General features: G+C 32.0%; 1 protein-coding gene across 3 annotated transcripts in view; it reads left to right on the forward strand.

Moving 5' to 3' along the window:
* The first annotated feature begins 4,361 nt into the window (after positions 1–4,361).
* Positions 4,362–27,694, forward strand: part of LOC143067059 (receptor for retinol uptake stra6-like) — a 41,451-nt gene continuing 18,118 nt past the window's right edge. For 2 of the 3 annotated variants that reach the window (XR_012975837.1, XM_076240061.1), the window contains exons 1-11: positions 4,362–4,575; positions 9,460–9,547; positions 10,075–10,135; positions 13,230–13,315; positions 14,552–14,685; positions 16,361–16,527; positions 18,590–18,816; positions 21,978–22,057; positions 25,057–25,118; positions 25,808–25,946; positions 26,858–26,933. Coding sequence is in view for 2 of the 3 variants with exons in the window: in XM_076240061.1 (XP_076096176.1) it covers positions 9,474–9,547; positions 10,075–10,135; positions 13,230–13,315; positions 14,552–14,685; positions 16,361–16,527; positions 18,590–18,816; positions 21,978–22,057; positions 25,057–25,118; positions 25,808–25,946; positions 26,858–26,933 (1,106 nt within the window). In the remaining variant the exon portion in view is untranslated. The remainder of the gene's footprint in view (positions 4,576–9,459; positions 9,548–10,074; positions 10,136–13,229; positions 13,316–14,551; positions 14,686–16,360; positions 16,528–18,589; positions 18,817–21,977; positions 22,058–25,056; positions 25,119–25,807; positions 25,947–26,857; positions 26,934–27,694) is intronic. The other variant, XM_076240062.1, reaches the window with a different exon arrangement.

Raw genomic sequence — 27,694 nt, forward strand, 5'->3', positions numbered from 1 at the left:
GCTGAAAAAATACATAAAGAACACATTATATCCGCTTGATTAGCACGACAAATAAAATGGAACATTCCTGTGAAGCTTCAAACGTATCAAACAGCCAATGAAAAAACCGCTTCAGAAATGGAATGCTCCTCCAACGTATCCGATGTATCAATACAAATACAAATACAAATACAAATATTTTATTGGCACAAACTCAATTACAATAATTGGCAACGGCCCATACAACTAGTATACTAATAGTAATGAAGCAGCAATTAAACAATAAATACTACATAGCATATCATTGGGCACATTTCGAACAATGAAATGTGCAGTTATAAATATCAATGTATATAGGTTAATTTGTAAGAATAGACTACTGACATAAGTGTATTGTATGTTATAGCTTCAAATTGTTCATATTACTCATTTATAAGGAAATTTTTCCTTAATTCAAATGATTGATTAATAAAAGATGATATTAATCTAAGTGTTTTTCTACACTTGTTATTAAGTAATAGTTTGATATATTCATCCTCAGTTTTAGATTGTTTGTCATAATTTTTAAAATAGGACAATTTTGATATAAGAACATTTCTTTGTGATTCATATTTTGTGCAGTGGAAGATTATACGGTTAACTGTTTACCACAACCAATCAAATTGTGTGCAATATTCTAAGAACGTATTTGACGTATAATTAAATCTTTAAATTGTGTGTAGCAGTTTAATAGTATCAATACATTTTATACCGCTTTGAATAGGACGCTGAATTTATTTTTGTTACATGAAAAAAACAATCACAAATCTATCACGTGTCATAAAAAACAATGATTGAATATACATGTATTGGTTGATCCAGAAATTTTCGTAAAGGGGTGGGGGGGGGGGGGGGGGCACCGACTGCCAAAGATTGGCGCGCCCCACTCATTTTTCAGTGATTCCCTATATAATCAATAAGATGTTTCCCACAAAAGAGGGCCGGGCACCCTGAGATACCACTGAACCGCCTCTGTACATATGAATCAGATAAAGAGTACATCGAAGCCGATCAAGGTCCGCTTGATTAGCATGACAAATAAAATGGAACCTTCTTGTGAATCTTCTGTACGTATCGTACAGCCAATGAAATAACAGCATCATGAATGGAATGTTCCCCCAACGTATCTTATGTATCAAAAAGGTTTACTTTTGAGCTCAACCAATCAAACTTTGCAATTAGCACGTTAGGTAAATTAAAATACTGCCAGAACCTTTTTGACGTGTGATAAAATCTTCGAAGTTTTTGTAGAAGGGGAGCTGTTTAAATTAATATGAACCACTTTGATGGGAGTACGATATTTAAATAGACATGTATACATATAAAAAAAAAACAATACAATAGCTAGATCTTGAAAGGTAGGGGGATGGGATAAAGATATTATTTTACTTTTGAATTGTAGAGCTCAAAATAAAATCTCTTGACGCCTTGAAATAAAACGATTGGCAATATTCGGTTTTGCCTTGTAAAATACATGCAAAAATGTCATGGGAAAAGTATGTTACATTGGGATGGTGGCTTGCGTATTTCATCTACATTTCTAAAATACTAGTAAATGAAACAACAGTAGAGACTCTCAGATCTGTACTTTGTTTCTTTTTTTAATTTCCAAGTACCTAGCCACCTCTACTCTGTGCCATGGAGGATACAAAATTTGTTCATAAGAGGGGGCCGTTCCAGTCATGCTTCAGTGAATCCACATATAATCAATCAAATTTTTCCCTCAAAAAGGGGAGTGGGGCCTCTCCCTTAATCTACCTCTGTTGTGTTTTGTTAAATCGAGGGTTTGTATATAACTATACTATACAAATCCTTTGAAAGGGGGCTACCATTTGATTTTAACGGAAGGGGGGGGGGGGGGGGCTAGGATAAAAGATTTTGTCCTGCATTTTTTTAGTTGTAATCTCTGTCCTATATTTTTTATTTTTCACTCTAATCGGATCTGCCTTTTTTATAAGTTTATCCTGACTTTGACATAAATTTTCATCCTGTCTTTGTGTTTTATGTTGTTTTTTTTGGCAAAAAGTGTCTCTTACTGACTTTTTTTTCAAAGTTCATCATAGCCCCACCCCCCACCCCCCCCTAATTAGTATACTAGTAGTTTAAAAGAAATAAACTATCTGCATAAAAAAATAAATAATTGGTCAAAAAGATTAAATTCATAACGAGTGCGAAGTTCAACAATTTAGCCGAAGGTTATTTCTATAACCAAACACGCATATGAATACTTTGATACGTATACGTATCTAAATACTTCAGTTCTGCAACACCTCGCGTTTTAAGTTTGCCTGCATAATGTTAGAAAATCATTAGAGAAACAGATTCTACCACCAAATCTCGTGTAATACGATATTTATCCACTCTCGGCAGTTAAATTTTAAATATTTAAAACGCTCGGCGAGCCTTGCGTTTTAAATTTGAAAATTTAACTGTCTCGAGTGGATAAATATCGTATCACACTCGATGCAGTGGTAGAATCTATATATATATATATGTAAAAAAAAAAAGATAAAAAAAAAAGATATGGTATGATTGCCAATGAGACAACACTCCACAAGAGACCAAAATGACACAGAAATTAACAGCTGCAAGTCACCGTACGGCCTTCAACAACGAACAAAACCCATACCGCATAGTCAGCTATAAAAGGCCCCGAAATGACAATGCAAAACAATTCAAACGAGAAAACTAACGGCCTTATTTATATACGAAAACTCGAAAAAAAAAAAAAAAAAAAAAAGTAACACATAAACAAACGACAACCACTGAATTACAGGCTCCTGACTTGGGACAGGCACATACATATAAAATGTGGCGGTGTTAAACATGTTAGAGGTATCCCAACTCTCCCACTAACCTGGGACAGTGGTATAACAGTACAACATAAGAACGAACTATAAAAATCAGTTGAAAAAGGCTTATATAGTAATCGAGAAAAGGGAAAAGAGAGGGGGAAAGGAAAGGGCAATTTTTGTTCTATTCATTTTTAATATATAAATTGTTCTTTTATGATATTGAATAATTGTTTAATTTATGTATTATTTGTGCTTACATACTTGCTTCTTATATTTATTGTCCTAAAAGTGACGTTTCTGATCCTATAATACAATTATGAAAACATTGCACGGACGACATCAGAAGCGTACATTTACACACATTTAACAATCAGGTGCAGTCAGGATTCTACTTCGTCAAAATTATCTCCTCATTACGCCATTTAATTTTCACAATCGTCAAAACAGAAGCCATTGTAGGGATGACGCGCTGCCAATTTGTGCTCTTGAAAACCGATAAATTTATTAGCATAGTATTATTACGATCCTTATATGTCAGTTGTATTTTAAAAGACAAATGTATCTTCTAGCTAATGAGCATCAGTTAATGATCTTGTCTGCATTGATTCAACTTAAAACTATTGTCTAATCGGTTGTCCGGTAGAATTTTTGAAAATTCATAAACATTTAAAAAAATTCTAATTAAATATTTCGTGGAAGGGCAGACTAGATTTTTTTAATGGTTGAAGACTATAAACCTTTAGTTATCACACACACAAAAATATTTTTTGTTCGAAGATATGCATTTTCATCATCCAACTTGAAAGACTGTCGTCAAGTACTTTTAGTGAAAAATAGATATTCTAACACACCTACTCTGTTTTTATGATTCATTGGATAGGTATTTCACTTGACCCATATATTTCGTCTTTTAGTACTCTGATTTTTTTATGTTATAAAGTCAACCTGTAGGTTTAATATATAAAAATGATAGAATCTGAAGCGATGTATCAAATATTCTTGCTTTGTACGTTTTCAAGACAAAATATTCAACTCAAACACGCCCTAACATAAAAAGGTGCACTCGATTTTCTCTTTTCGGTACAATTGTTACCAATTTTTTAGAATGTTTTCTTGAGTCACATAATGGAAGGGCAGACACGAAAATTTCTGAACTAATAGATTGATATGTTCTCCGTCGTGGTAATTTTTTTCAAAAAAATCGGAAGTTATGCATTTTCTACATCCAACTTGATAGATACCCATGTCGTCGACTTGATGTCTAATTTTTCTGCTTAACTATGTAATAGATAAATTGAAACCCTATGCAAATGGTGTTTTTATAATAGAACACTTCGTAATTGAGAAGAAAATCGTCATTTTATTTGTTTCTATTAACTTTTAAATTTTTTGTTACTATAGTAAACATTGATCAACATTACAGTAAGTATTTATCGCCTTCTCTAACAAAGAGCTTCGATTCTTTTGTTCTATTTCAACCGGGTTTCCGCATGGGTGATTTTCTGTTCAATTGAAAATAGACAGAGGGAATTTGTCCCTCGATCTGAACTTGTTGTCCCTTTAATTTTCTTTACGTCCATAAGCTTCATTATGCACCAAAGTAGAGACTTAAAGTGAAATCCTACACAATTATTTAAACACATATTTCCTACTCTATTATCTATACAGGTAAACTATGTGCTATTAAAGGAGTGTAATAAAATAGGTATACATTGATATTTCAAAATTGGTATGGAATAAGTTTGTATGGAGCAAAAACAAGGTTAGTAAATAATTATAGTATTTGACCCTTTCAAAAAATCTATATTCACGTCTGATTAAATAAAACCTTATCTTATAATGTTTAGAATAATTTTGAATGATCACTAAAGGTGAATGTATTAACGTTTTCTTACATACAAAACAGTTTGCTCGTGTAAACATTATTTGATATACAATGATGAATACATACAAGTTTTCGATCGTTCAATTGATCTTTTCATCACTAGATACTATACGCATTGTAATCTTTATTTAAAGTCGGGTTGCATATATACATAATAACAAAGAACATGAGCTCTTAAGAGCTCTTTAACCGACTGAACTGTATATAATAGATATTTTCATTCATTCAGTTTAAAGACAACGTGTGCAATATCTACAACATTTCGTTTATTTTCATGTATTTTGGAACTTCTAAAGCAATACTTTAATGGCTTCAATATATTATTGAAATTCTAATCTAATGTGTTAGATGAATTTTCCACCCTAATTGTATACACTCAACATATATGTGATATTTTTGGCAGTGAATACACAATTTGTCCAATGGGTTTCTTAAATAAATATGTAATGGACAAGCCTATCCATTCATAGAGAGGAAAGTACAGTTAATGACCCCACCATCCATTCAACTGACGCAGTAGCATCCCGGCTTGACCAATATAATATCCATCTAAAATAAAAGAATATCGTCACGGTAGATTATCATTCCGACCTATTAGTATGACCTATTATGGACAACTCTTTAATTACATAAGCAAAAATCAATTGCCGGTTTGTGTACTACATAGGTAAATATACACAGCAAAATAAACAATAGAATTAAAATTATGTCAGATTCTTTGTTTAGTACATGCTGTTTTTAAAGTGTATAGAACTCAAACCGATATATAGAAATGGCGAGGTGCATGATTTAAAACGTGGTGTGTGGGGTTTGTGTGCGGGGGACAAACAATACCTATATTATGAACTCAATTATGAATCACTGTATATGGTCAAAATCAGTAAAGGTCCGTCTAAATTACATTTCATTAATAAAAGTAAAAACACTTACCGTTACCTAGATATGTATTTGCTTTATATAATTAAGATTCGAAAGAACCAAACATATATATAATACAGACAGCAGTTAATTTTTCTAAATAAAGATATTTCAGTTTCACACAGGAAACTTTTTTTTAATTATTTTTGTGATCGTTTTTTATATATATTATTTTTAGTTTTATGACCATTTGTAATTAACTTATTTTTTAATTTCACTAAACGTTTCTAAATCTCTATCAATATATTAGAATTGTTATGTCCTATTTTCGGTCTTTCTTTTTTTTTTTAAGAAATGCAATATTATTAAACCTCTCTCATGTGGTCATTGGTTTCAAATATTTAACCTGCATTATTATACTAGACGTGCTACGCAATGGTATAAAAGCGACGCTGAGGTTGACAAATTAGACTTAAAAAGCGTGTATCGTATCAAAACACAAGATTTAAAATACCTGTGTATCAGATGAATTTTTGGTTTAAACTGCATAACATCATAACGATATCCACGTATATTTGTTTTTCTTATAACAAACGTCCCTTCATTGCCCTTTGAATCATATAAAATTTCATTATAAATATTCCTTATATTTGGTCAGAAATTTCGGATGGGTTATTATACACCATTCAGAACCGACTTATCATACAATATTATGAAATTCAGCTGTTAGGCTGATGAACTTACATGTTTAACACCGCCACATTATTTATGTATGTGCCTGTCCCAAGTCAGGAGCCTGTAATTCAGTGGTTTTCGTTTGTTTATGTGTTACATATTTGTTTTTCGTTCATTTTTTTACACAAATAAGGCCGTTAGATTTCTCGTTTGAATTGTTTTACGTTGTCTTATCGGGGCCTATTATAGCTGACTATGCGGTATGGGCTTTGCTCATTGTTGAAGGCCGTACGGTGACCTATAGTTGTTAATGTCTGTGTCATTTTGGTCTTTTGTGGATAGTTGTCTCATTGGCAATCATACCACATCTTCTTTTTTATATTACAGGCGAGCGGGAGAAGAGTGTACCCGTTTTGAGTAATAAACTCCCAACCTAGTCGCCTTTTATCTTTTGCACGATGTATGTATATACCTAGGAAATGTGCAACTCTTTATGAATTCATTCTAGATACAGTTTGCCGTTGTTTGTTGTTTTTTTGGAGATTGTAATTTCGTAATTTTTTGGCAGTTGAACATATGACCAACATGAAATTTCTAAAAGTGCCTCACTAGTCCTTATTAGATGTTGGGAATTATTTTACATAGAACAATCTGTTAATACATACTCCGGAAAAAATTAATTTCCCTTATATTATTTTCATTTACATGATTTAATTTGGTGGAGCAAATTTGTTTAATTCGTATGGCCTGGCTATAGGGAATGCTCTTTGTGCATTGTTTAGGATTGCAAATTAAAGGAGGAGGAGACTGCTGGTTGCCTGTAACCTTGCATTACATTAATTACAGATCTGTAAATATGATTCAACACTTCACTTGCGTAGCAGTGTTAAGAAATGGGATCTTATAGTCAGAGATTTCATAAGAGAATTACATTGCGGAGTGGGCATCGTCGACATGTTGAATCAACACATTGAGTTCTTGTTCAGAGAGAGAACAAAGAGAGAGGTTTATTAAGATAATAATTGAGAATTTGAAGTTCTAATTTACTCGCAAAAATATTGGCAGAAGACGGGGTCATCTTTGTTCCCATTTCTGTTCCATTAATCTAAAGAAAATAGTCATCGTTGAGTGTGAACATCCACAAGACGATGATATTGAAGCCTGTATGAAGTCTGGAACTGTCGCAACACCTTATGCCCACCAACTGAATGTCTAGTCCAGCTTCTAACTTTGGTATTGAAATGCAATAACTGCACGTTCAATGGTGAACACTTTCTCCGGATTAATTGATGAATTCGTCAATTCTTACCGTTATCTTGATGATTGTGTTCGTTAAATAATCATTCCTAAATATACTGCCGAAAATTTGCATAAAGGAATCTGCATAAACTTTCCATAAAAAAAAAAAATACGAAAAGGGAACCTTTTAAAGCTTTTAGGACCTACAAATAGACTGTGAGTACAAAGATATACGGATATTGGTTAATGTCATATTTTCATGAAATGATCTATTCGAGTTGTCATACAAATAACGTAGCGACAAATTACAGAAAAACTATAGCAATTATTTATAAATCGTATTTTTCCAACAACACCTATTTCAAACTAAATACACGTGACCACGATAAGGTATTATTATAGTATTAATGAATGGGTGTTTTTATAATGGCCCTTTTATATGTCCAAGGTCTGTAATAATGGTCGAGGAAGTCTGTAATGGCCCGAGGCAACGCCGAGGGCCATTACAGACATCCGAGGCCATTATTACTGACCGAGGACATATAACAGGGCCATTATAAAAACACCCATTTCTAAATACATTTATTAACCAACTGAACAAAAGTATATGTGTTGCTACCAACTTGATGTACTCTCTTACTCTTTTAATGACAGTTTAGTTTGAAAAAAATAATTTGTACTTCATCATGATAAAGCTTTAAATATACCAAATATCCAAATAAAGTTGAAAGAAGTTATGTGTTGAAAAACAGGATGAACAGTGATCCCTTTATATGGTTCTTTAATGTTAGTTGCTGGTTACTAAATAAAATAAAATACAAAAAGGTATTATACTCTTTACAACTTAATTTTATTAACTTTATTAAAAAAAAACTAACTGGGCTTAATACAGACAAACTGGGCATTAATACAGGGCCATTACAAAAAAACAGAGCCATTACAGAAAAACAGGGCCATTACAGAAAAAAACAGGGCCATTACAGAAAAACAGGGCTATTACAGAAAATATGTAATTTTTTAATAAATAGTCATTTTTGGTAATAATGTACTTAGTTGGTTAATAAATACATATAACTTAATATTTCAAAATAAATTCATTGCAAAATACTTCTAACAATGTGAAGATTTTATCGTTCATTGGGATCATTTATACGAAGCAGTTCAACTGTTTAAATTATCGTTCATTGGGATCATTTATACGAAGCAGTTCAACTGTTTAAATTATCGTTCATTGGGATCATTAATACGAAGCAGTTCAACTGTTTAAATTATCGTTCATTGGGATCATTAATACGAAGCAGTTCAACTGTTTAAATTATCGTTCATTGGGATCATTTATACGAAGCAGTTCAACTGTTTAAATTATCGTTCATTGGGATCAATTATACGAAGCAGTTCAACTGTTTAAATTATCGTTCATTGGGATCATTAATACGAAGCAGTTCAACTGTTTAAATTATCGTTCATTGGGATCATTTATACGAAACAGTTCAACTGTTTAAATTATCGTTCATTGGGATCATTTATACGAAACAGTTCAACTGTTTAAATTATCGTTCATTGGGATCATTTATACGAAACAGTTCAACTGTTTAAATTATCGTTCATTGGGATCATTTATACGAAACAGTTCAACTGTTTAAATTATCGTTCATTGGGATCATTTATACGAAGCAGTTCAACTGTTTAAATTATCGTTCATTGAGATCATTTATACGAAACAGTTCAACTGTTTAAATTATCGTTCATTGGGATCATTTATACGAAGCAGTTCAACTGTTTAAATTATCGTTCATTGGGATCATTTATACGAAACAGTTCAACTGTTTAAATTATCGTTCATTGGGATCATTTATACGAAACAGTTCAACTGTTTAAATTATCGTTCATTGGGATCATTTATACAAAGCAGTTCAACTGTTAAAAAGTGTCGTTATTCTGCTCAAACAATTATAATTCATTAAATTAATTGATGTTTATATGTTTCAGATAAATAATTTCCGATGTCTTTGGAATTCCTTTCACCTCTCGAGTCAGTATACAATAGCTTTCAAGATAGCAACTCATCACAAAGCGAGTATGTATATTACCATCATTATAAAATGAACAAATATTTAAGACTCTCTTTTGTGAGCCATCTTGTTTTTTAAAATTTATATATTATAGTTTGCCGGTTGAATGTTAGTTCCCGAGAGAATCACCTGCCCATTCCTGGCATGAAAATATTGTTAGATTGCAATTTGATGTTATACAGTTTTTGAATTAATTTTAAATTTAGGAGATAACTGTATTGTATTTTAAGCTACGTCATCATCAATTGGCGAATTGATGGTCGCAAATTAATTTAACTGGCGACGCATTACCGCCACCGTCAATTAATGTACCAAAAAATGAACAAAAAGCAAACATGTAACACAGCAACAAACTACACTGAATTACATACTCCTGACTTAGGGCAGGCACGCACATACAGAATGTGGCGGGGCTAAAGATTTGTTTTCTGTTGTATTATCTTCTTCTGGTTGCTTTATTTAAAGCTATGAATTTTTGTCAGAATTTTAATTTAAGTGTAACATGATAAAAGTTTAACTATTTTGTTTTCAGTGCCGTTTGTACAGAAGTAATACCACATAAACAACTATACCAGTTTCTTCTGATACCAGCGGTAAGAAATTTAATTTAAAACTGAAGCAAGACACAAATATTCTACAAAAATACTAAAAGAGGCTTTGGAAAAACCTACTCCCTCGCACCAAACGTACAAAATGTATCCTCTCCTGTATTATTATCCATTGACACTGCAGTATTATATATGCTCTCTATATCTGTCGAACTTTGAACGGGAAGTGATGGAAGTAATATTTCTGTTCTTATTTGGCTTTGAAGGATTGTTTATGCACGCCCATATAGATTGTCTAGAGTGTATTGAAAGATACCAGGAACGACATAGCAAATATCTAGACAGCAATCCATTTGTTTCCATTTTTTAGGCATTCTCTCTAATGTAGAGGAATTTTCATGGTGATGTAATGTTTATTGGTCGTTAAGGTTACTAATAAGTAGGATCTTATTGTATCAATGCATGGTTTACGCTAGATAAAGAGTTAGACAAGTTTAGACGTTTGGCGGGAAAGTCAGTGGTTGGGTCCAAGGGTATGGGGTGTTTGGGAGGCATTGTTGTGTTCGGTATCGGGAACATTTAGAGAACACCCCTATTCAGAAAATAGTATATTCTCCCTGGGGTAGATAAGAGGGTGAGGAACAGCCTTCGGCTTCTGTCGATATTCTTACAGAGGAAGACCAGTGTACAAGAGTAGGCACGTTACATAGCTGTAAGTGATACCGTCAAGGACAACTTGTACTGACGACAACTTGTACTGGGTACAAGTTGGTCTTACATAGGAAGTTGACAGAGCAGACTGTCCCGTTCGGATGACAGGCTGTACCCATACGAACTGTCTGGTAGTGACCGACTGTCCCACTCGGAGGACAAGTTGTACCACTGTTGTGCTGATTGTAGGGGGTTTTTCTTTTCTGTATTGCAAGTTACTAAAATAGACAGAAGTTCTGTAAAATGATGTTTTATTTTCAGGTTCCAAAGATCAAGTGACGCTAAAACATAATTTTGGATATTCGATATTTCAGTCACATGACCTTTGGCTTTAAGAACTTCTTCTATTTCTCCAATGAAATGCCAAATAGTAATTAAAACGACTTCCCATAATTAATTTCATTGGTCATCAATTACCTGCTGACCATTTAAGCTTTTGTCAATCATTTTGACTTAATTCTTAGCGTCCCTAGTAAACGGATTATCGAACTTTTACCTATAAACAAAGAAGATAAATAATTCCCTTTGTTCTTTTAAATTAAAATACTTCCCAAATACAATTGACATTTTTTACTAGGATTTATCTATTTACTTTATAAAAGTCTTTATTAGCTAAAAGTATTTGACATCTAGTACTTACAAAAGAGACTTAATTAACATGCTCTTTGATATAAACTTTACGTAATACTATGTACAAAATATCTGTGAAATGATATAATTAACTTTTAATTCTATTTACAAGTTTCTAACTTCCTTTAATATTTAAAATTATATTCTTCATCATCAATCCATTTTAAAGGGTTACATTAATTTTATTCAATTCTTCTAATAAGAATTTTCTTTATATTTTAAGCATTATAATTTAACTTTCTTATAAAATCTATATTTCCTTTTATTCGAATTAAGCATTCTTTCTCTTTCTTTTAATGGAAATATAAAATTTCCATATTTTGTCTATTTTTTTCTTCACTATACCAGCCCGCACTGTCTGGAAGTGATAGACTGTCCCATCTGGAGGACAGGTTGTATCGGCATACACTGTCGGATTAAGACAGACTGTACCAGCCATACTGACTTTTAGTGACAGACCGTCCCATCTTGAGGACAGACTGTTTTATTGTATTATAGTTGTATATATAGTTGTCTGTTGTTACTTTATATCGGCAAAGAGCCCGTGCATATTTTAGTTCATTGTGTATAAAATAGATAGTTGTAGTGTTTAGTATTACCGTATTGTTTGGACAACTGGATCCAAGTATTTACTGGAACGGACGTTTGTGATATATATAAACGCCTGGTTACACGTTACAGTGATTTATCATTGTGTTACCAAGTATAACATACGCGCGACCAGACTCCTATTCACAGAAGGCATTTGAACATTGTTCTTGTTTTTTATTTCTAGAACGATAAAAACAAATTACCATCAAGACGAACAGTAAATTAAAATTTTAGGATGTATTTTTTGTTACAAAACACCAGCTTAACATACACTATATGTATGAAGGTCAAAATCCAATATGCCAGACTTGGGACAGGCACATGCATATAGAATATGGCGGGGTTAAACATGATAGCGGTATCCCAACCCTCCCTTAACCTGGGACAGTGGTGTAACAGTACAACAAAAGAACGAACTACAAAAATCAGTTGAAAAAGGCTCAACTCATCAGATGGATACAAGTATACACCACTTTTAACTCGCGCAAAATTCAACCAGTAGAAAAATGTACACTCCATACAATGTAGTCGATCCAAGTATCATAATCTTGGACAGAAAATAAGCAAAGGGAGTCATATTTACAAGAGCACATTTTAAAAGCAAGGTATATGACGATCATTGGTCACTGATAATGTAATTTTAGTAAGAATAAGACAAGCTATTTGACAAGCTATTACTTGCTTGGAGATACGCGAATCTTTCCTTTATTCATTTACCATTAAATGATGACTTAGGTAGAACGATTGCCAAAGATACAACTCCTCACTAAATATCAAATGACGTAACACAAATACTAAGTAACCGTACAGCCTTCAATAATGAGCAAAGGCCATAGCGCATAGTAATATTTAAAATGCTAATGAATGACAAATTTAGAACAATGCAAACGTGAAAATTAACGGCCTGATTTATGCACCAAACAATAAACGAAATACAAATATAATAAACAGTAACATATACAACCACTTACCAGTTCCTGAAACATTACTCACAACGCCATTTTAGAAATTAAACTGTCATCCATGATTGTAAGAAATGTCTCTTTTCTCACTAAACGACATGGTAAACGGTTAAAAGCTGTTTGTTGACCCCTCTGTGCCTTTTCCAGTTTACAAATAAACGAATGACTGCATAGTTAACGTTTACAACATATAAGTATGGACATAAGATAAATGAAATCTGTAATAGATTCTTCTAATTCTTTAGGTTGTGTTTACATTACTCCTGGCTTTTGCTGATAAGCGTGTGCATAAGTGTCTGCAATGTCTGTCTGGGAGACCTGGTGTTGTATAGTAAGTAAGATTTATGTTATAACCCGTTATACATGAATTAAAAGTAATTTAGACGAGATGAATTAAATTTATTGAAATAAAAAATAAAGGAATACGGATTTATTGTAAAATCACAAAAAGCGAAAACCGATGAAGATTCAAAACGGAAAGTCCCTAATAATCAAATTGGAAAACCAAAAGCTCAAACATCTAAAACAAATGGATAACAACTGTCACATTCCTAACTTGGTACAGGCTTTTCTTATGTAGATAATAGTGGATTTGACCTGGTTTTATAGCTAGCTAAACCTCTCACTTGTATTACAGTCGCATAACATTCCATAATATTGACAACGATGTGGGAACAAAACGAACAGACATACCCCATTGTCTCATTAGCACTCATACCACATGTTCTTATATCTACATGTATATGATAGGTAAAAATGTCTTTCAAAAGATAATAAGTTCTCATACCACATGTTCTTATATCTATATAATAGGTAAACATGTCTTTCAAAAGATAATTAGTACTCATACCACATGTTCTTATATCTATATAATAGGTAAAATGTCTTTCAAAGATAATTAGTACTCATACCACATGTTCTTATATCTATATAATAGGTAAAATGTCTTTCAAAGATAATTAGTACTCATACCACATGTTCTTATACAGTTTGTATCTATATAATATGTAAAATGTCTTTCAAAGATAATTAGTACTCATACCACATGTTCTTATATCTTTCAAAGATAATTAGTACTCATACCACATGTTCTTATACAGTTTGTATCTATATAATATGTAAAATGTCTTTCAAAGATAATTAGTACTCATACCACATGTTCTTATATCTATATAATAGGTAAAATGTCTTTCAAAGATAATTAGTACTCAAACCACATGTTCTTAATATCTATATAATAGGTAAAATGTCTTTCAAAGATAATTAGTACTCATACCACATGTTGTTATATCTATATAATAGGTAAAATGTCTTTCAAAAGATAATTAGTACTCATACCACATGTTCTTATATCTATATAATAGGTAAAAATGTCTTTCAAAAGATGTTAGTAAGGACGGGTCATTGAAAACACGTTGCTGAGAAAAATGTATGATGGCCTCTTGGTGTTTTTCAGTTTTATTTAACTTGTTAGAATGTCTTACCCATATGTTTTTTAGACTATCCTTGGTAAGGTCCAGTACATGTTTGTTTTTTTATGATATATTGATGTTTTACTCTGTTTCAGTCCAATGGATATCATGGGTAGATCTAGTAGAGTGTCGTATGCAGCAGCGTTTGGGGCCACAGCGACTTTGTGTTCAAGTGTTATTTTCGAACAAAAATATGCAGTGGAGTTGGGTGGTGCTGCATATATTAAAGGTACTCAAAGAAATGATTTAGACTTAATACTATTAGTCACATCTAAAACTGACAACTAATATCAAAGAAATCATTGAATATACAGTAAAAGGTACATATACATAAAAATGTTACGTGGACAGTCGATGCACCAAATTAAAAAACATCTTTAATACCCATTTAAAGCACCTTTGTACTTTAAATACATGCAACAGTAGTATACTGCTGTTTAAAAGGCAGAAATCGATTAAGAGAAAACAAATCCAGGTTACAAAATAAAACCGAGGGAAACACATCTGCTATAAGAGGAAAACAACACTGAACTGCAACAAAAACAAACGCAAACATACATAGAAACGAACTATTGATAAAATCTGGCATACTCCTTGGTAGATGTCATTTTAAGTAAAAAATGGTGGGTTGAACTTAGTTTTATGGCTAGCCAAACCTCCCGTTTATATGGCAATGTTGAAAATACCACTAAAATGACAACAATACGTGACAGGAATACAATACAATCGAATGCAATCACAGTCAAAACAGAAAAATACATAAATAAATAATATAAATATACATTACAACATGTCAACCTGAGAATAACAACAAACATCTAACATGGAGTAAAATCAGCACAGGACACAATAAAATGTGCGTCAATTAAATGGATCAACGCCACAAAAAGTGATGTATATATTATCACAGGTAATCTTGAAATTCATACTATGATAAGATCCAAAAATTAACAATTATTTTCACAATACTAGTGCAAATTATTATCATGATTATGACGGTCTTGAAATTCTATTTTAAATTATTGCTGTGACGATGTTATAATTATTTAGACTAAAACAATACTTAACCCATGAAAAATGGAAATTATCTCGACTGTACTGACAAAGAAGACCTACTTGAAATGTACCGAAAATTCTGAATTCCAACCACAAACAATAAGACATAACACAATTTCCAATCGTACTTACACCTTCGCCAATGAGTACAACCCATCCCATGGGTAACTATAAAAGACCAAATTATAAAAAAAACGTGAAACTAATCAAACGAAAAAAACCCCAATGACCTGATTTATGAATGTGGTGGAATTAAACCTTTTTGTGAATGATAAACCCTCTAATAACACAGGACAGTGGTGTTATATTACAACATACATACACATTGTAAGAGTCAATTAAAATTTTTTTAAACACCGGTATTACTACTGTTGCCTTTATTTGACTCGTCAGATCGACACATAACACAAAATCTAAAACACATAGACAAAAGATAAAAAACTAAGTATCCAAATAAGAGCTAGTTCATAGCCGATCATGTTTAATTATTCAATTAATCCTGTTTGTCCGTCTATTCATTTTTAATACTTGTATTATTTTCTTGGCTTATCATAATGATATGTTGTCGACTGTCTCTAGTATATTATGATCAGACACTGCGTATGGCTGTAACTATGAATTCAAACGAAACCACTTAGTCATAAATTTATTAAAAACAGGCTAGATCATACTAAAAAATCTTCTTGGTAACAACTTTTTCATTTCAGGAAATATGGGTTAGATTATTTAAAATGACCAATTCTGTGTAAAAGAACACTTTTTTGATATAAACAAAAATTCTCGATCATTTGCTGTGTAATGTAAGGTTATTATCTGATAATGTTAGTTAAAGTTCATTTTATTTCCAGTGTTTGCTGTACTGTTATCAATGGTGATTTATGGATTGGATTTTATGCCCTTGTTTACCGCAATTACTGCCAACTCAACCCTTGGATTTGCAGTAGGCACTCTATATGCCTGGGCTTTTACACTCATCGTTTTCTTCAGGAATTTTTACTGTGATAATTTGTCTGTGGTAAGTTTTTATACGAACGCAAAAAAAAAATTTGCGTCGTATAATGGTGTGATGTCGTCGTCGTCGTCGTCGTCCGAAGACACATTTGGTTTCCGGACAATAATTTGAGTTTAAGTCAATTGATCTCTATGAAATTCAATAAGTAGGTTCAATACCACAAAAGAGCGGTCGGGATTGATTATGGGGATGATGGTTCTGTTTAGGAATTAGGGGCCAAAAAGGGGCCAAAACAAGCATTTTTCTACTTTCATGACAATAACTTGTATATTAGTGTTTCAATTGCTCTGAAATTATACCACAATGTTTAATACCACAAAAAGAAGGTTCTGATAAATATGAGGGTTATGGTGCCAACAGTTTAGGAATAAAGGGCCAACAAGGGGCCAATATTAAGATTTTTTGTTGTTTCTTAACAATAACTTGTGTGTAAGTTATGGATCTCTCTTATATTGTACTACAAGGTTCCATATCAGAATTTTAAGGAAGGCTGGGATTGAATTTTTGGGGTAATTGCTCAATTTATGCAGTATTTAGGGGCCAAAAAAGGGCCAAAATCAAGCTTTTTTCTAGTTTCGAGACGATAACTTGTGTTTAAGAGAATCGATCTCTCTGACATTGTACCACACGGTTCCATATACCGAAGGGAAGTCTTGGATTCAGTTTGGGGTTTATATCTCTGAACATTAAGTAAAGAAGGACCAAAAAAGTACCAAAAAGAAGCATTTTTCTAGTTTACAGACAATAACTTGTGTTTAAGTGTATGGATCTCTCTGAAATTATACTACAAGGTTTCTTACTAGAAAGGAAAGGATGGAATTGAGCCTTGGGTTTATTGCTTCAGGGGGGGGGGGGCAGGGGGTTTCTATAAGTGAGGGGCCAAAAAAGGGACTCAAATAATCATTTTTGTAGTTTTCAGTCAATTACTTGTGTTTAGGTGTATAAATCTCTCTGAAATTTTACCACAAGTTTCCATACTACAGAGGGATGGTTATGGGGGGTTATGGCTCAAATCATTAAGCAATTAGGGGAAACAAGGTTTGTTCTGGTTAAAGGACAATATAGACACTTTAAAAGCAATGAAGGGGAGGTAATCCAATTGAAATTTAAAGAACACTATTATACATATGTTTGATAACTTTATTACCTCCCGTACACTGCTTGAAAATTATATGTATTAAGAAATAATTGTCTTGAGATGCGAAGATTGTAGTAGTAAATTTATTGTTAGAAGTTACTGTTAATTGATATTAATTTTAACCATGACTGTATATCATTTTATATTTCGATATTTTATGATGTATATTTAAATGAGAAGTTATTGTTGCCAGCTCGATTAGAAATTTGAATTGAGATATCTTTGGGAATAAGAAAACGGGGAAGGTGAAAAAAAATTTGGGAGGGGGTAAAATTTTTCTCATTTCAGATTGAAGAAATTAAAAAGAATTTTTCTTCAAAATTTTTTTCAGGGGATTTATATTCAACAGCATAGTGTATTGCTCAAAAGGAAAAAAAAAAACATTTTTTAAAGTTCATTAGACAACATTCATTCTGTGTCAGAAACCTTTGCTGTGTCAACTATTTAATCACAATCCAAATTCAGAGCTGTATCAAGCTTGAATGTTGTGTCCATACTTGCCCCAACTGTTCAGGGTTCGACCTCTGCGGTCGTATAAAGCTGCGCCCGCGGAGCATCTGGTTGTGAAACTGTGGCAAAATTGGCGAATTCGCGTGTAAGAAGCGTTTTGATGGATAAACCACCATCGGGAACACTGAAAACTAAATATTTGAAAGCTTAGAATTTATAAATACATAAAAGGAATAGACAGGTTTGTTAAATGTAAATTTTACCTGAGGGAGCTGAAATCTTTATTTTTTCATTAATTTTTGATTAACATTGAAAATTGTATGGAAGTATGTTATAAATCATTTCTTCAACGAAGTACTGACTACTTATACGATGGTACACTCAGTGACAATATCAGTCCACGACTAGAAGTATCAACATAGTGCTAGTAAGCGAAAATAATACTATATAATACTGTTATAATAATTTATGTTTCAGACATCCGTGCTCCTTATAATAGCTCGAAGTCTACCCGAGCTGCTTTGTCATTTGTACCTTTCTATAAGCTTACCTGTCAGATTTGTCCGATCACTTTGGAGAAAGAGACACCACCAGGACCTAGCAGTTGACTTTGAAGATGAAGACGATATATTTGATTCAATAAAGCGATCGTACCAAGGTGTACATGTGATGAAGTTGTTTAAACCACCCAAAGATGAACCACAGTAGGTAGCTTCATATTATTGGACCCGTGCAGAACTTTTTTTATTCTAAAACTTGATTAATTGATCGCCTTTTTGAAATTCCTTCATCATAAATTTCCAAAGCCAAGGACTTATAAGTACTGAATAATTGACGAGATTGATGAGCAAGCAGATTTAAAAATAATAGCTTAATCCATGCAAATTTGACTTGTTCATTTGCTAGCTTTAGACATGTTCTCGGTGTTATTATTCACTCATCGCAGTTTGATAACTTGTATAACAATGTTATTCATTCATCACAGTTTGATAGCTTGTATAACAATGTTATTATTCACTCATCGCAGTTTGATAACTTGTATAACAATGTTATTATTCATTCATCACAGTTTGATAACTTGTATAACAATGTTATTATTCATTCATCACAGTTTGATAGCTTGTATAACAATGTTATTATTCACTCATCGCAGTTTGATAACTTGTATAACAATGTTATTATTCATTCATCTCATCGCAGTTTGATAGCTTGTATAACAATGTTATTATTCACTCATCGCAGTTTGATAGCTTGTATAACAATGTTATTATTCACTCATCACAGTTTGATAACTTGTATAACAATGTTATTATTCATTCATCACAGTTTGATAGCTTGTATAACCAATGTTATTATTCACTCATCGCAGTTTGATAACTTGTATAACCAATGTTATTATTCACTCATCGCAGTTTGATAACTTATATACACAGCTACTTTTGCACAGGTACTATATCTGTATCAAAAATCTGTAGTACTGGAAATCTACTTTTAATATTCAGTACTATTTTGTTACTTAAGAATAACAGTTATATTTAGGTACCTGTTTTTTACAGTACTTGATTTGTACTTGATATTTAAGTAATACAGATTTTTGGTTGTACGGTTACATTTGTAGTATTTTGAAAGTTTGTCTTTTTCAAATCTCATAAAGTTAACATGGAATACTGTGATCATTCTTGGTATTATTTTTGTACCAATATTTTAAGTACAAATCAAGTACTGGAAAATACAAGTACCTAAATATTACATTAATTCTAAAGTAAAGAAATAGTACTAAATATTAAAAGTAAATGTCCAGTACTACGGAATTTAAGTACAGAAATAGTACATATGCAAAAGTAACTGTGTAACCAATGTTATTATTCACTCATCGCAGTTTGATAACTTGTATAACCAATGTTATTATTCACTCATCGCAGTTTGATAACTTGTATAACCAAGATGAATCGTTATGCTGAGATTATAAAATATTTATGATTCAAACAAATGAATTAAATTTTTACTGAAACAGCATTCAAAAATAGGAGCCTGTAATACAATGGTTAGTGTATTTATTTACTTTTTAGTATTATGTTTTAACGATTATGAGGCCGTTGGTTTTCTCGTTCTATAAGTTTATCATTTTGTCATCTACTAAAGTACTTTTGTTTGTCTCTGGTGGATTGTTTTTACATTGGCAGTCATGTCACAACCTCTTATATTCATTACCATGTTTTCTTGTTGTTTCACAGTCATATCACAACCTCTTATATTCATTAGCTTGTTTTCTTTCATTGGCAGTCATGTCACAACCTCTTATATTCATTAGCTATGAAACTTAAGACTTAAACACAATTAGCAAAAGCAACAAGAAGTGTATACAGGATTTCTCACTCTACCTAGCATCTATAAGTTGCACACCTCTTTTTCAAGTTTTGTCTCGTGTTTATCGATTACTGTGAGTTTTTAGTGTCTTAGTCTTTTCTAACACTCATGGCTAATTCTCTCCTTTGACTTCAAACATTTTGTATACATTTCACCGAATTGTTTTTTTTTAATTTTCCACATTATATAAAACTCTTTATTTAATACCACTATACATAATAAATATTACATTTTGTAATACATTTATCCATAGTCCTCTTATATTTGTTCTCTAATGATTTAGTTTAGGTACGATATATTATGGCAAGCCGTTCTCGTCAAAACTATGTTTAAACCCTTTTTTCGAAAAAGAATACACACTGAGATTTAAAAACCTAAAATAACACACTGAGAAATCGAAATTACACACTGAGATTTAAAAAAACAAAAAACACACACTGAGAATTCAAAATTACACACTGAGATTTAAAAAGACACACTGAGATGAAATAAATTGAAAAACACACACTGAAAATTGTTAATTACACACTGAGATTTCAAAAATACACACTGAGATTAATATGCAAATTATTAATGAATATTCATGAGATGAATAATTCAACAGATTAATATCTTGATCTCAAGATTTCTTGTCACTAACGAAATGCTATTCCTTCAACCAACATTCGTAATAAATTTCAAGACTTAACATCGCTCATATTCATAAGTTTGTTGCCTATAATTCAGATCATTACTACCAGTGTATCGGGATTTTTTTTTAACTTAAAATCGTTTAAGCATGGGTCCCTTTTCAAAAGTCTTCCAACTGTGTTACCCTGATTTCGCAAGGTTTTGTTACGTTTAAATGCTATAATAGACACTTGATTTAAAATTTCACTGCATTCTTTGTTTTTTTTTTTGCAGATTGTTCCAATGTTTTCTTATAATTTTAATAAAGTTTTTCACCATTTGGTAATATTTTGTAATAAGAGTAAGTGTGTATTTTTCTTGTTCTTGTATTTCTAAAGTTTTTGTTATAAATAATTTGGAACCAAATCGAAGGACTAACGAGTTCTGTCCCCTAGTTGTGTTAAGCTTGTAATAGATTCAGATTAAGTATGCTAATTAGATATGTGCGCATAAAAAATGCGCACAAATCTCAGTGTGTAATTTTAAATTCTCAGTGTGTAATTTCAAATTCTCAGTGTGTGTTTTCAGTTTATTTATTCTCAGTGTGTCTTTTTGAAATCTCAGTGTGTAATTTTCAATTCTCAGTGTGTGTTTTTCATTTTTGTAATCTCAGTGCTCTTTATGAAATCTCAGTGTGTAATTTTTAATTCTCAGTGTGTAATTTTTAATTCTCAGTGTGTGTTTTAAAGTTTTTAAATCTCGGTGTGTTTTGTTGTAATTCTCAGTGTGTAAATTTTTGGAAAAATGGTTTAAGCATAGTTTTGACGAGAACGGCTTGCCATAATATATATGTATTATTTATAACAGAATTGATACCTTTATTAAACAGGCAACCACATGGTTTGAAAGTCAAAATAATCTCGATTTTTAAAGGAATTTACCATAAGGTAGTCTATTCGAGACTAGAAGGTGAGTAATCTATTATTAACATATTTTTCATGAAATTTGTTTTTCAAATAGACGAACGTGTTCATTATCACGGTTAGTACCTGTTATATATAGATTCTTTCATTGGTACCAGTGGATCATCGGCTTTATCCAATCAAAATTGTTTTTACTTTTGAGATTGGATAAATCTGATATTCCACGAGTAACTAAGTAAAAATCTTTTTCGCTACAACTTGGGTCAACATAGCGTTAAATAAATAGCATACACTGGTAACTATATATATAGTAATTTTGTTGTTTGGAGTACGGAAGTTGTTCATAGGACGAGAACAGAAGGGAAAATTAATCGTAATACTAAACACTTATCAAAGGTGGTACATATAAAAAATAGTGAGACGATATATAACACAAAAACAAGCAAACATTAAATATCAAAAATGCATAACAAATTGTGTTGACAGGTCGAATCAACACGAAAGTACGATTTCAGAGTACTCGCAGTTACTGAAAGCTAGTAGCTAAAATACAATTCATAATAATAAGTCATGCAGCAGAGACTAAAATCAATCAAAACACAGCCCAGGGATTTAGTGTTATAACGCCAAGGACAGTCAAAGAAGACATGACTTGTGCAAAACTAAAATAAAAGTTTCAACAGACAGAAGGATAGTTCGAATTTAACCTTATTATAATATGTATAATGTTATATATGTAAGACTCTAAAGTGCGATGGGGACGCTTAAGTACGATGATCTACGCTAAAGTGCGATGCTTCCATATGCTTAAGTGCGATGTTTCCATACGATAAAGTCCGATGGTCCGCGAAAATATAGACGTTAGAAACGTAGTTTGATAATGACGGTAACAGTCGTACATACAAACAAAAAATGAACTTGCCGGAAGATAGATTAGGAATATTTGATTAATAACTTTTACACCAAATGTTCATGACTTACTAGTAATTGATTTAAACTTAACCGTTCTTTGTCGGCTGAAGCACACTGTTTATTTTTTTTCGAGTGCTGGAAGAAGGACTTGTATCTTAAAGTCCATCATTTTACTATATAAATACAAAAAAGTATACGCATACTTTTCCTGCTTCTATTTGAAGCAAACGGAAACATTTAAATCATTGTTTATGTAGCAGTCTACTTTGCGATCCCCGTAAAAATGCTGTCGACTTTAATGAAAGTAACGTCGGTAAAATAGTGATGCATGTTTTCATGCGTGAATTGTAAATTATTTGCTTTTGGTGCTAAAACATTAGTTTGTTATGTACATTGTAGGAAAATAAAACATGTATTTGTACTCGTTACGAAAAAGGAGAAAGCTCTGTGAACATTGCCTTTCTCTCACATTCAAATTAAATCGTATACTAATAAATGTTGCATATTACAACAATTAACGAATTTTGTATTTGTTATTTACAATGACGGCTGTAAGGGAGGTTGTAACATGAGTGTGAACGGCAATCTACACTAATTATCCAAATATGCAATAAGCTCCGAATTGTTAAAAATTCATTTTACATGAAATATAATATTTTGCAAAACACAAATTACCCTTTTAGCAATTATTACGTGGTCGGTCTCCTAAATTTAGAAACAATTACTTGAGCCTACCGGTTAATTATAGGGCCTAATACATATGTTATACCTTAGCATATTAGCTTTTGCAAAAAGACTATTTCTTAACATCGATGTTTTCTTTCCTCGAATCTTACCCTTTTGGTCCATCGCACTTTAGCGTGATATACCATCGTACTTTAGCGTATGACACCACCGTACTTTAGCATAGACACTTTAGTGTGACCATCGCACTTTATAGAGTACCATCGCACTTTAGAGTCCTATATATATATATACGAGTCTAAATTGAAAACTACGTTCAAACCTATGATTGCGTTGGATAAAAACCGCAATTTTTATACATGTGCATGTAAAACAAATATATATATATACAACTCGTCTAAACATCAACCCAACAATGTTAGATCTGTAAATTTGCTTTTGCAAATTTTTGTTCTTCCCTCGCCGGGATTCGAACCCATGCTACTGAGATATCGTGACACCAAATCACCTGCACTGTAGCCGTCCCGCTAGACCACACGACCACCTGGACTACATAAAAAATGAAGCTTTCATATATATATATATATATATATATAAATAAAGCAATCTCTGTATAGAAAATCAACTACATGTGTGTTCATTCATCCTAAAAAATAATCGAAAAAAATAGGTGTGTTTTATTTATTGATGAAAAAAATCGATATTTGTGCCAATGTAAACAATATTCAGATATCTTGTGACAACATTAATAAGATAACCATTACTTATAAGTTTGTTTAATGGTTAGGTGAGTATACACGAATCACATGGTGATATCCGCGCTTTGATTTCAATATTACCGTATAATTTGGAGTGTAAACTATCGTTTTTAATAAGTTTTCACAAGTAGAGCTTAATTTACTAATGTTTCAAGTAATTGTTGTTATGAAACCCCTGACTTAATAATTTACCAGTGATGCATTGATTAAGTTCGCGTAATCAATGTCAAATTCTAAATCTTAGTATAGTTTCCTACAAATACCATTCCTATTGGGAACATTCTGAAAAGGATGAATAGCTGACCAATTATGAGATATACATGTATTTCAACAGCTTAGAGTTCAATAGGATATACTGCTAAGGACCTTTTCTTTAAACATTGCACTAGTACAATTACCCGTTTATGATAAAATTACAAATATTCACTTCATTTTAGCTGCTGTTATACCGCAATTAGTATTACCGCCACTTTGTTTTTTTTCACTCCTTTGCATTCGTGCAAATATCGGTTTTCTCGGAAACTCTCTTGTGCGTACTAAACTTTTAGAGAATGTAATGCAATAATTTTGAACATTTAATCTCGTTATCAATATTATATTAATCAAAAAGATCTGCATGAAATATTTGATTTTTGATTTTGATATAACTATATTTATAAAGCGTGAAGATGTAATATTGTGTTTGTTGCAGGTTTCAGATATTCCACCAGAATGTTGTCAGTTTCAGTTGTATCATTTATACTTATATATCAGGTAGGTGTCAGATAAAACATGTCATTAGCAATACACTGTCTATTACAGTAAGTCATTTCTAAATAATATTATGCTTTTTATAGTTTGACAGATCAACAGATTGGTCACTATCCAAAATGTGTATTGAACGGTTTAGCTACTGCAGTCAGAATAATTTAGTTTTATATTATCTATAATTATAGCATCTACTTGCCATAAAATGGACTAATAACGTTTTGAATTTAGATAGATTAACTTCAATGTAGTCATTTTGTAAGTGCAAGTCATTTTTATAGATTTTTTGTGTCACTTATACCCAAACATTTAACTAAGTAAATAAAAAAAAATATATTTCACTTCTATATACAAAACCGATGTCTGGAGTGATTTTTCATTAAATTTTATTAATTCTATAATGTTTTTTTTTTATTGTTCACCATTTGTGTCCCCCATTTTCCCCTATTTTGTATATTGTTTTACATCCTATTTTTCGTTATTCTTATTTTGCTCCATTTTTATCCATTTTATATTTCCCAATTTTGTCAAGTATTCTATATTCTTTAAACTCCATCCAGGCTCTCATACCGTACACGTAGCTTTGACTTAACATTGAGTAGCTAAAGTTAAAATGTGTTTTCCAGTTAGTATCTCTGGAAACTTGTGCTATAATGTACTCAGAATGATAATTTTGTTTATTGAATATTTTTCAGGTATACGTTGTATTTCTAGTTGCTATTCTCGCCTTGGTAGATATCCTTTTCGAACTTTTAGCTGTTGTTGCAGACACGACTGAAGATGACTTACAATGGGTTGTAGGATTATTATTTTATGTTGTTTATTCAGTTTATAGTAAGTATATTGTATACAGTCCGCCAAAAGTTAAGCACCAACTAAATATAAATCACAATATTTTTTTCACTATTGTAAAAAAAAAATTATGTTTGGTGTTAAGAATTGCCTATAACATACACTAAGAAAATTCATTACGACCAAAAAAAATAGACGCCGATAAATACACCAAGAACTTTATATTAAAGGTCATCTGCACTTTTTTCAAATACACTGTTTCGATACTGTCGTGCGTACATGTGAAATTAAACCTTCACCAAGTCACTGTGAAATATGGCAAGGCGTAAGTTATCTGTGACTGAACGTTGAAAAGCAATTGACATGTCAAATGCGGTAGGAGCACTAGGAGCATAAGTTACCATTTCAATGTTAATCACATCGTCATAGTTAGAATTTTACAACGTCATGTTGACACAGGAACACAAATAAAAGGGTGGATAAAAAATATTTGGGAGGGAGAAGGGGGGGGGGGTCAAATCGCAACATCATGGTTTATTGAACAAAAGCAAAAAATGAATATCAATTCAAATCACATAACCAATTCAACACAGAAACCTATTACATGTATGTGTCAAATATTTGATTACAATTCAAATTCAGACCTGCATCAAGTGAGAATATCGTGTCCATTTTTGGCCGAACTGTTGGACCTCTGCGGTCGTGTCCAGCTACGCTTGGCTAAGCAATTTATTATTTTCAAAGTTTTAAGTTTTTAAGACTGAATTGTACCTATGAACGTTGGTATTTGGGATACGTGATGAACAATATTCTAGTCCAGAAACCTGTTTTATGTGATCTACATTGCTATAATAAAGTTGTTTTTGCTCACATTTTGTGAAAGAATCTGATCTATACGCCAAAATAAATGTCGTACTGTTTTAGTTGCCAAAAATATTTTTTTTGTATTTCAGTCAGTTTAGTTGTATCCTTGACTGTTAGCTTTCTCGTGAATGTAATAATGATTGTTCATACCCTAGCATCTTACAGGTAAGAGGAAAATACTTTTCTTAATCTTAACCATTTTGACTAAATTAAAAATAAATTTAACAGTATTTCTACGAGAAATATATGATTCCTGACCAAACATTTTGAATATACTGATTAAAATATAAACATCACTACGAATGATGGTGTCTGAAACTCTTTCCTGGATTTTTAGATAATTAATAATTGTTTAGGGAAAGTTTAAAATTGGTATGGAAAGTTTAATTTAACGACTGTGTCAAAATATGCGAAATTAATTACTTAACCAATATCTGCATACAGTACTTATTATATATGATATCTATGCACATAGTCCGTTGGATATGTTTTGATTGATATTGTTGGAGAAACATGATTTATTTTTAGCTGATATTTGACCTTGAAATAGCTTGCAATAAATAAGAACCAGAATTGAAATTGTTTAAGCTAGACGCACGTTTTGTGTACAAAAGACTCATCACTGAAAAGTTAAACGGGCCAAAAAGAGTACCAAGTTAAAGAGCATCGAGGACCAAACATTCCGAAAGGTTTTGCCAAATACTGTAACTGCGAGTACTCCCAAACCAGTACTATGTGTCTTAATTTAAGTTGTTAATTTGTCAAGCCATTTCCAACTCAAATCTTATAGTGTGTTCTTATCTTGTGCTATGACACCATAGTTTTAGGTTAGTGGAATGTTGGGCGCTAATCAACAACTCGTCACAATCTGTATTTGCCGGTCCCAAATCACGAGTCAGTTATTCGGTTGTTGTCGTTGGATGTTG

This window comes from Mytilus galloprovincialis, chromosome 3 (assembly GCF_965363235.1).
Source record: "Mytilus galloprovincialis chromosome 3, xbMytGall1.hap1.1, whole genome shotgun sequence".
Lineage (NCBI taxonomy): Eukaryota > Metazoa > Mollusca > Bivalvia > Mytilida > Mytilidae > Mytilus > Mytilus galloprovincialis.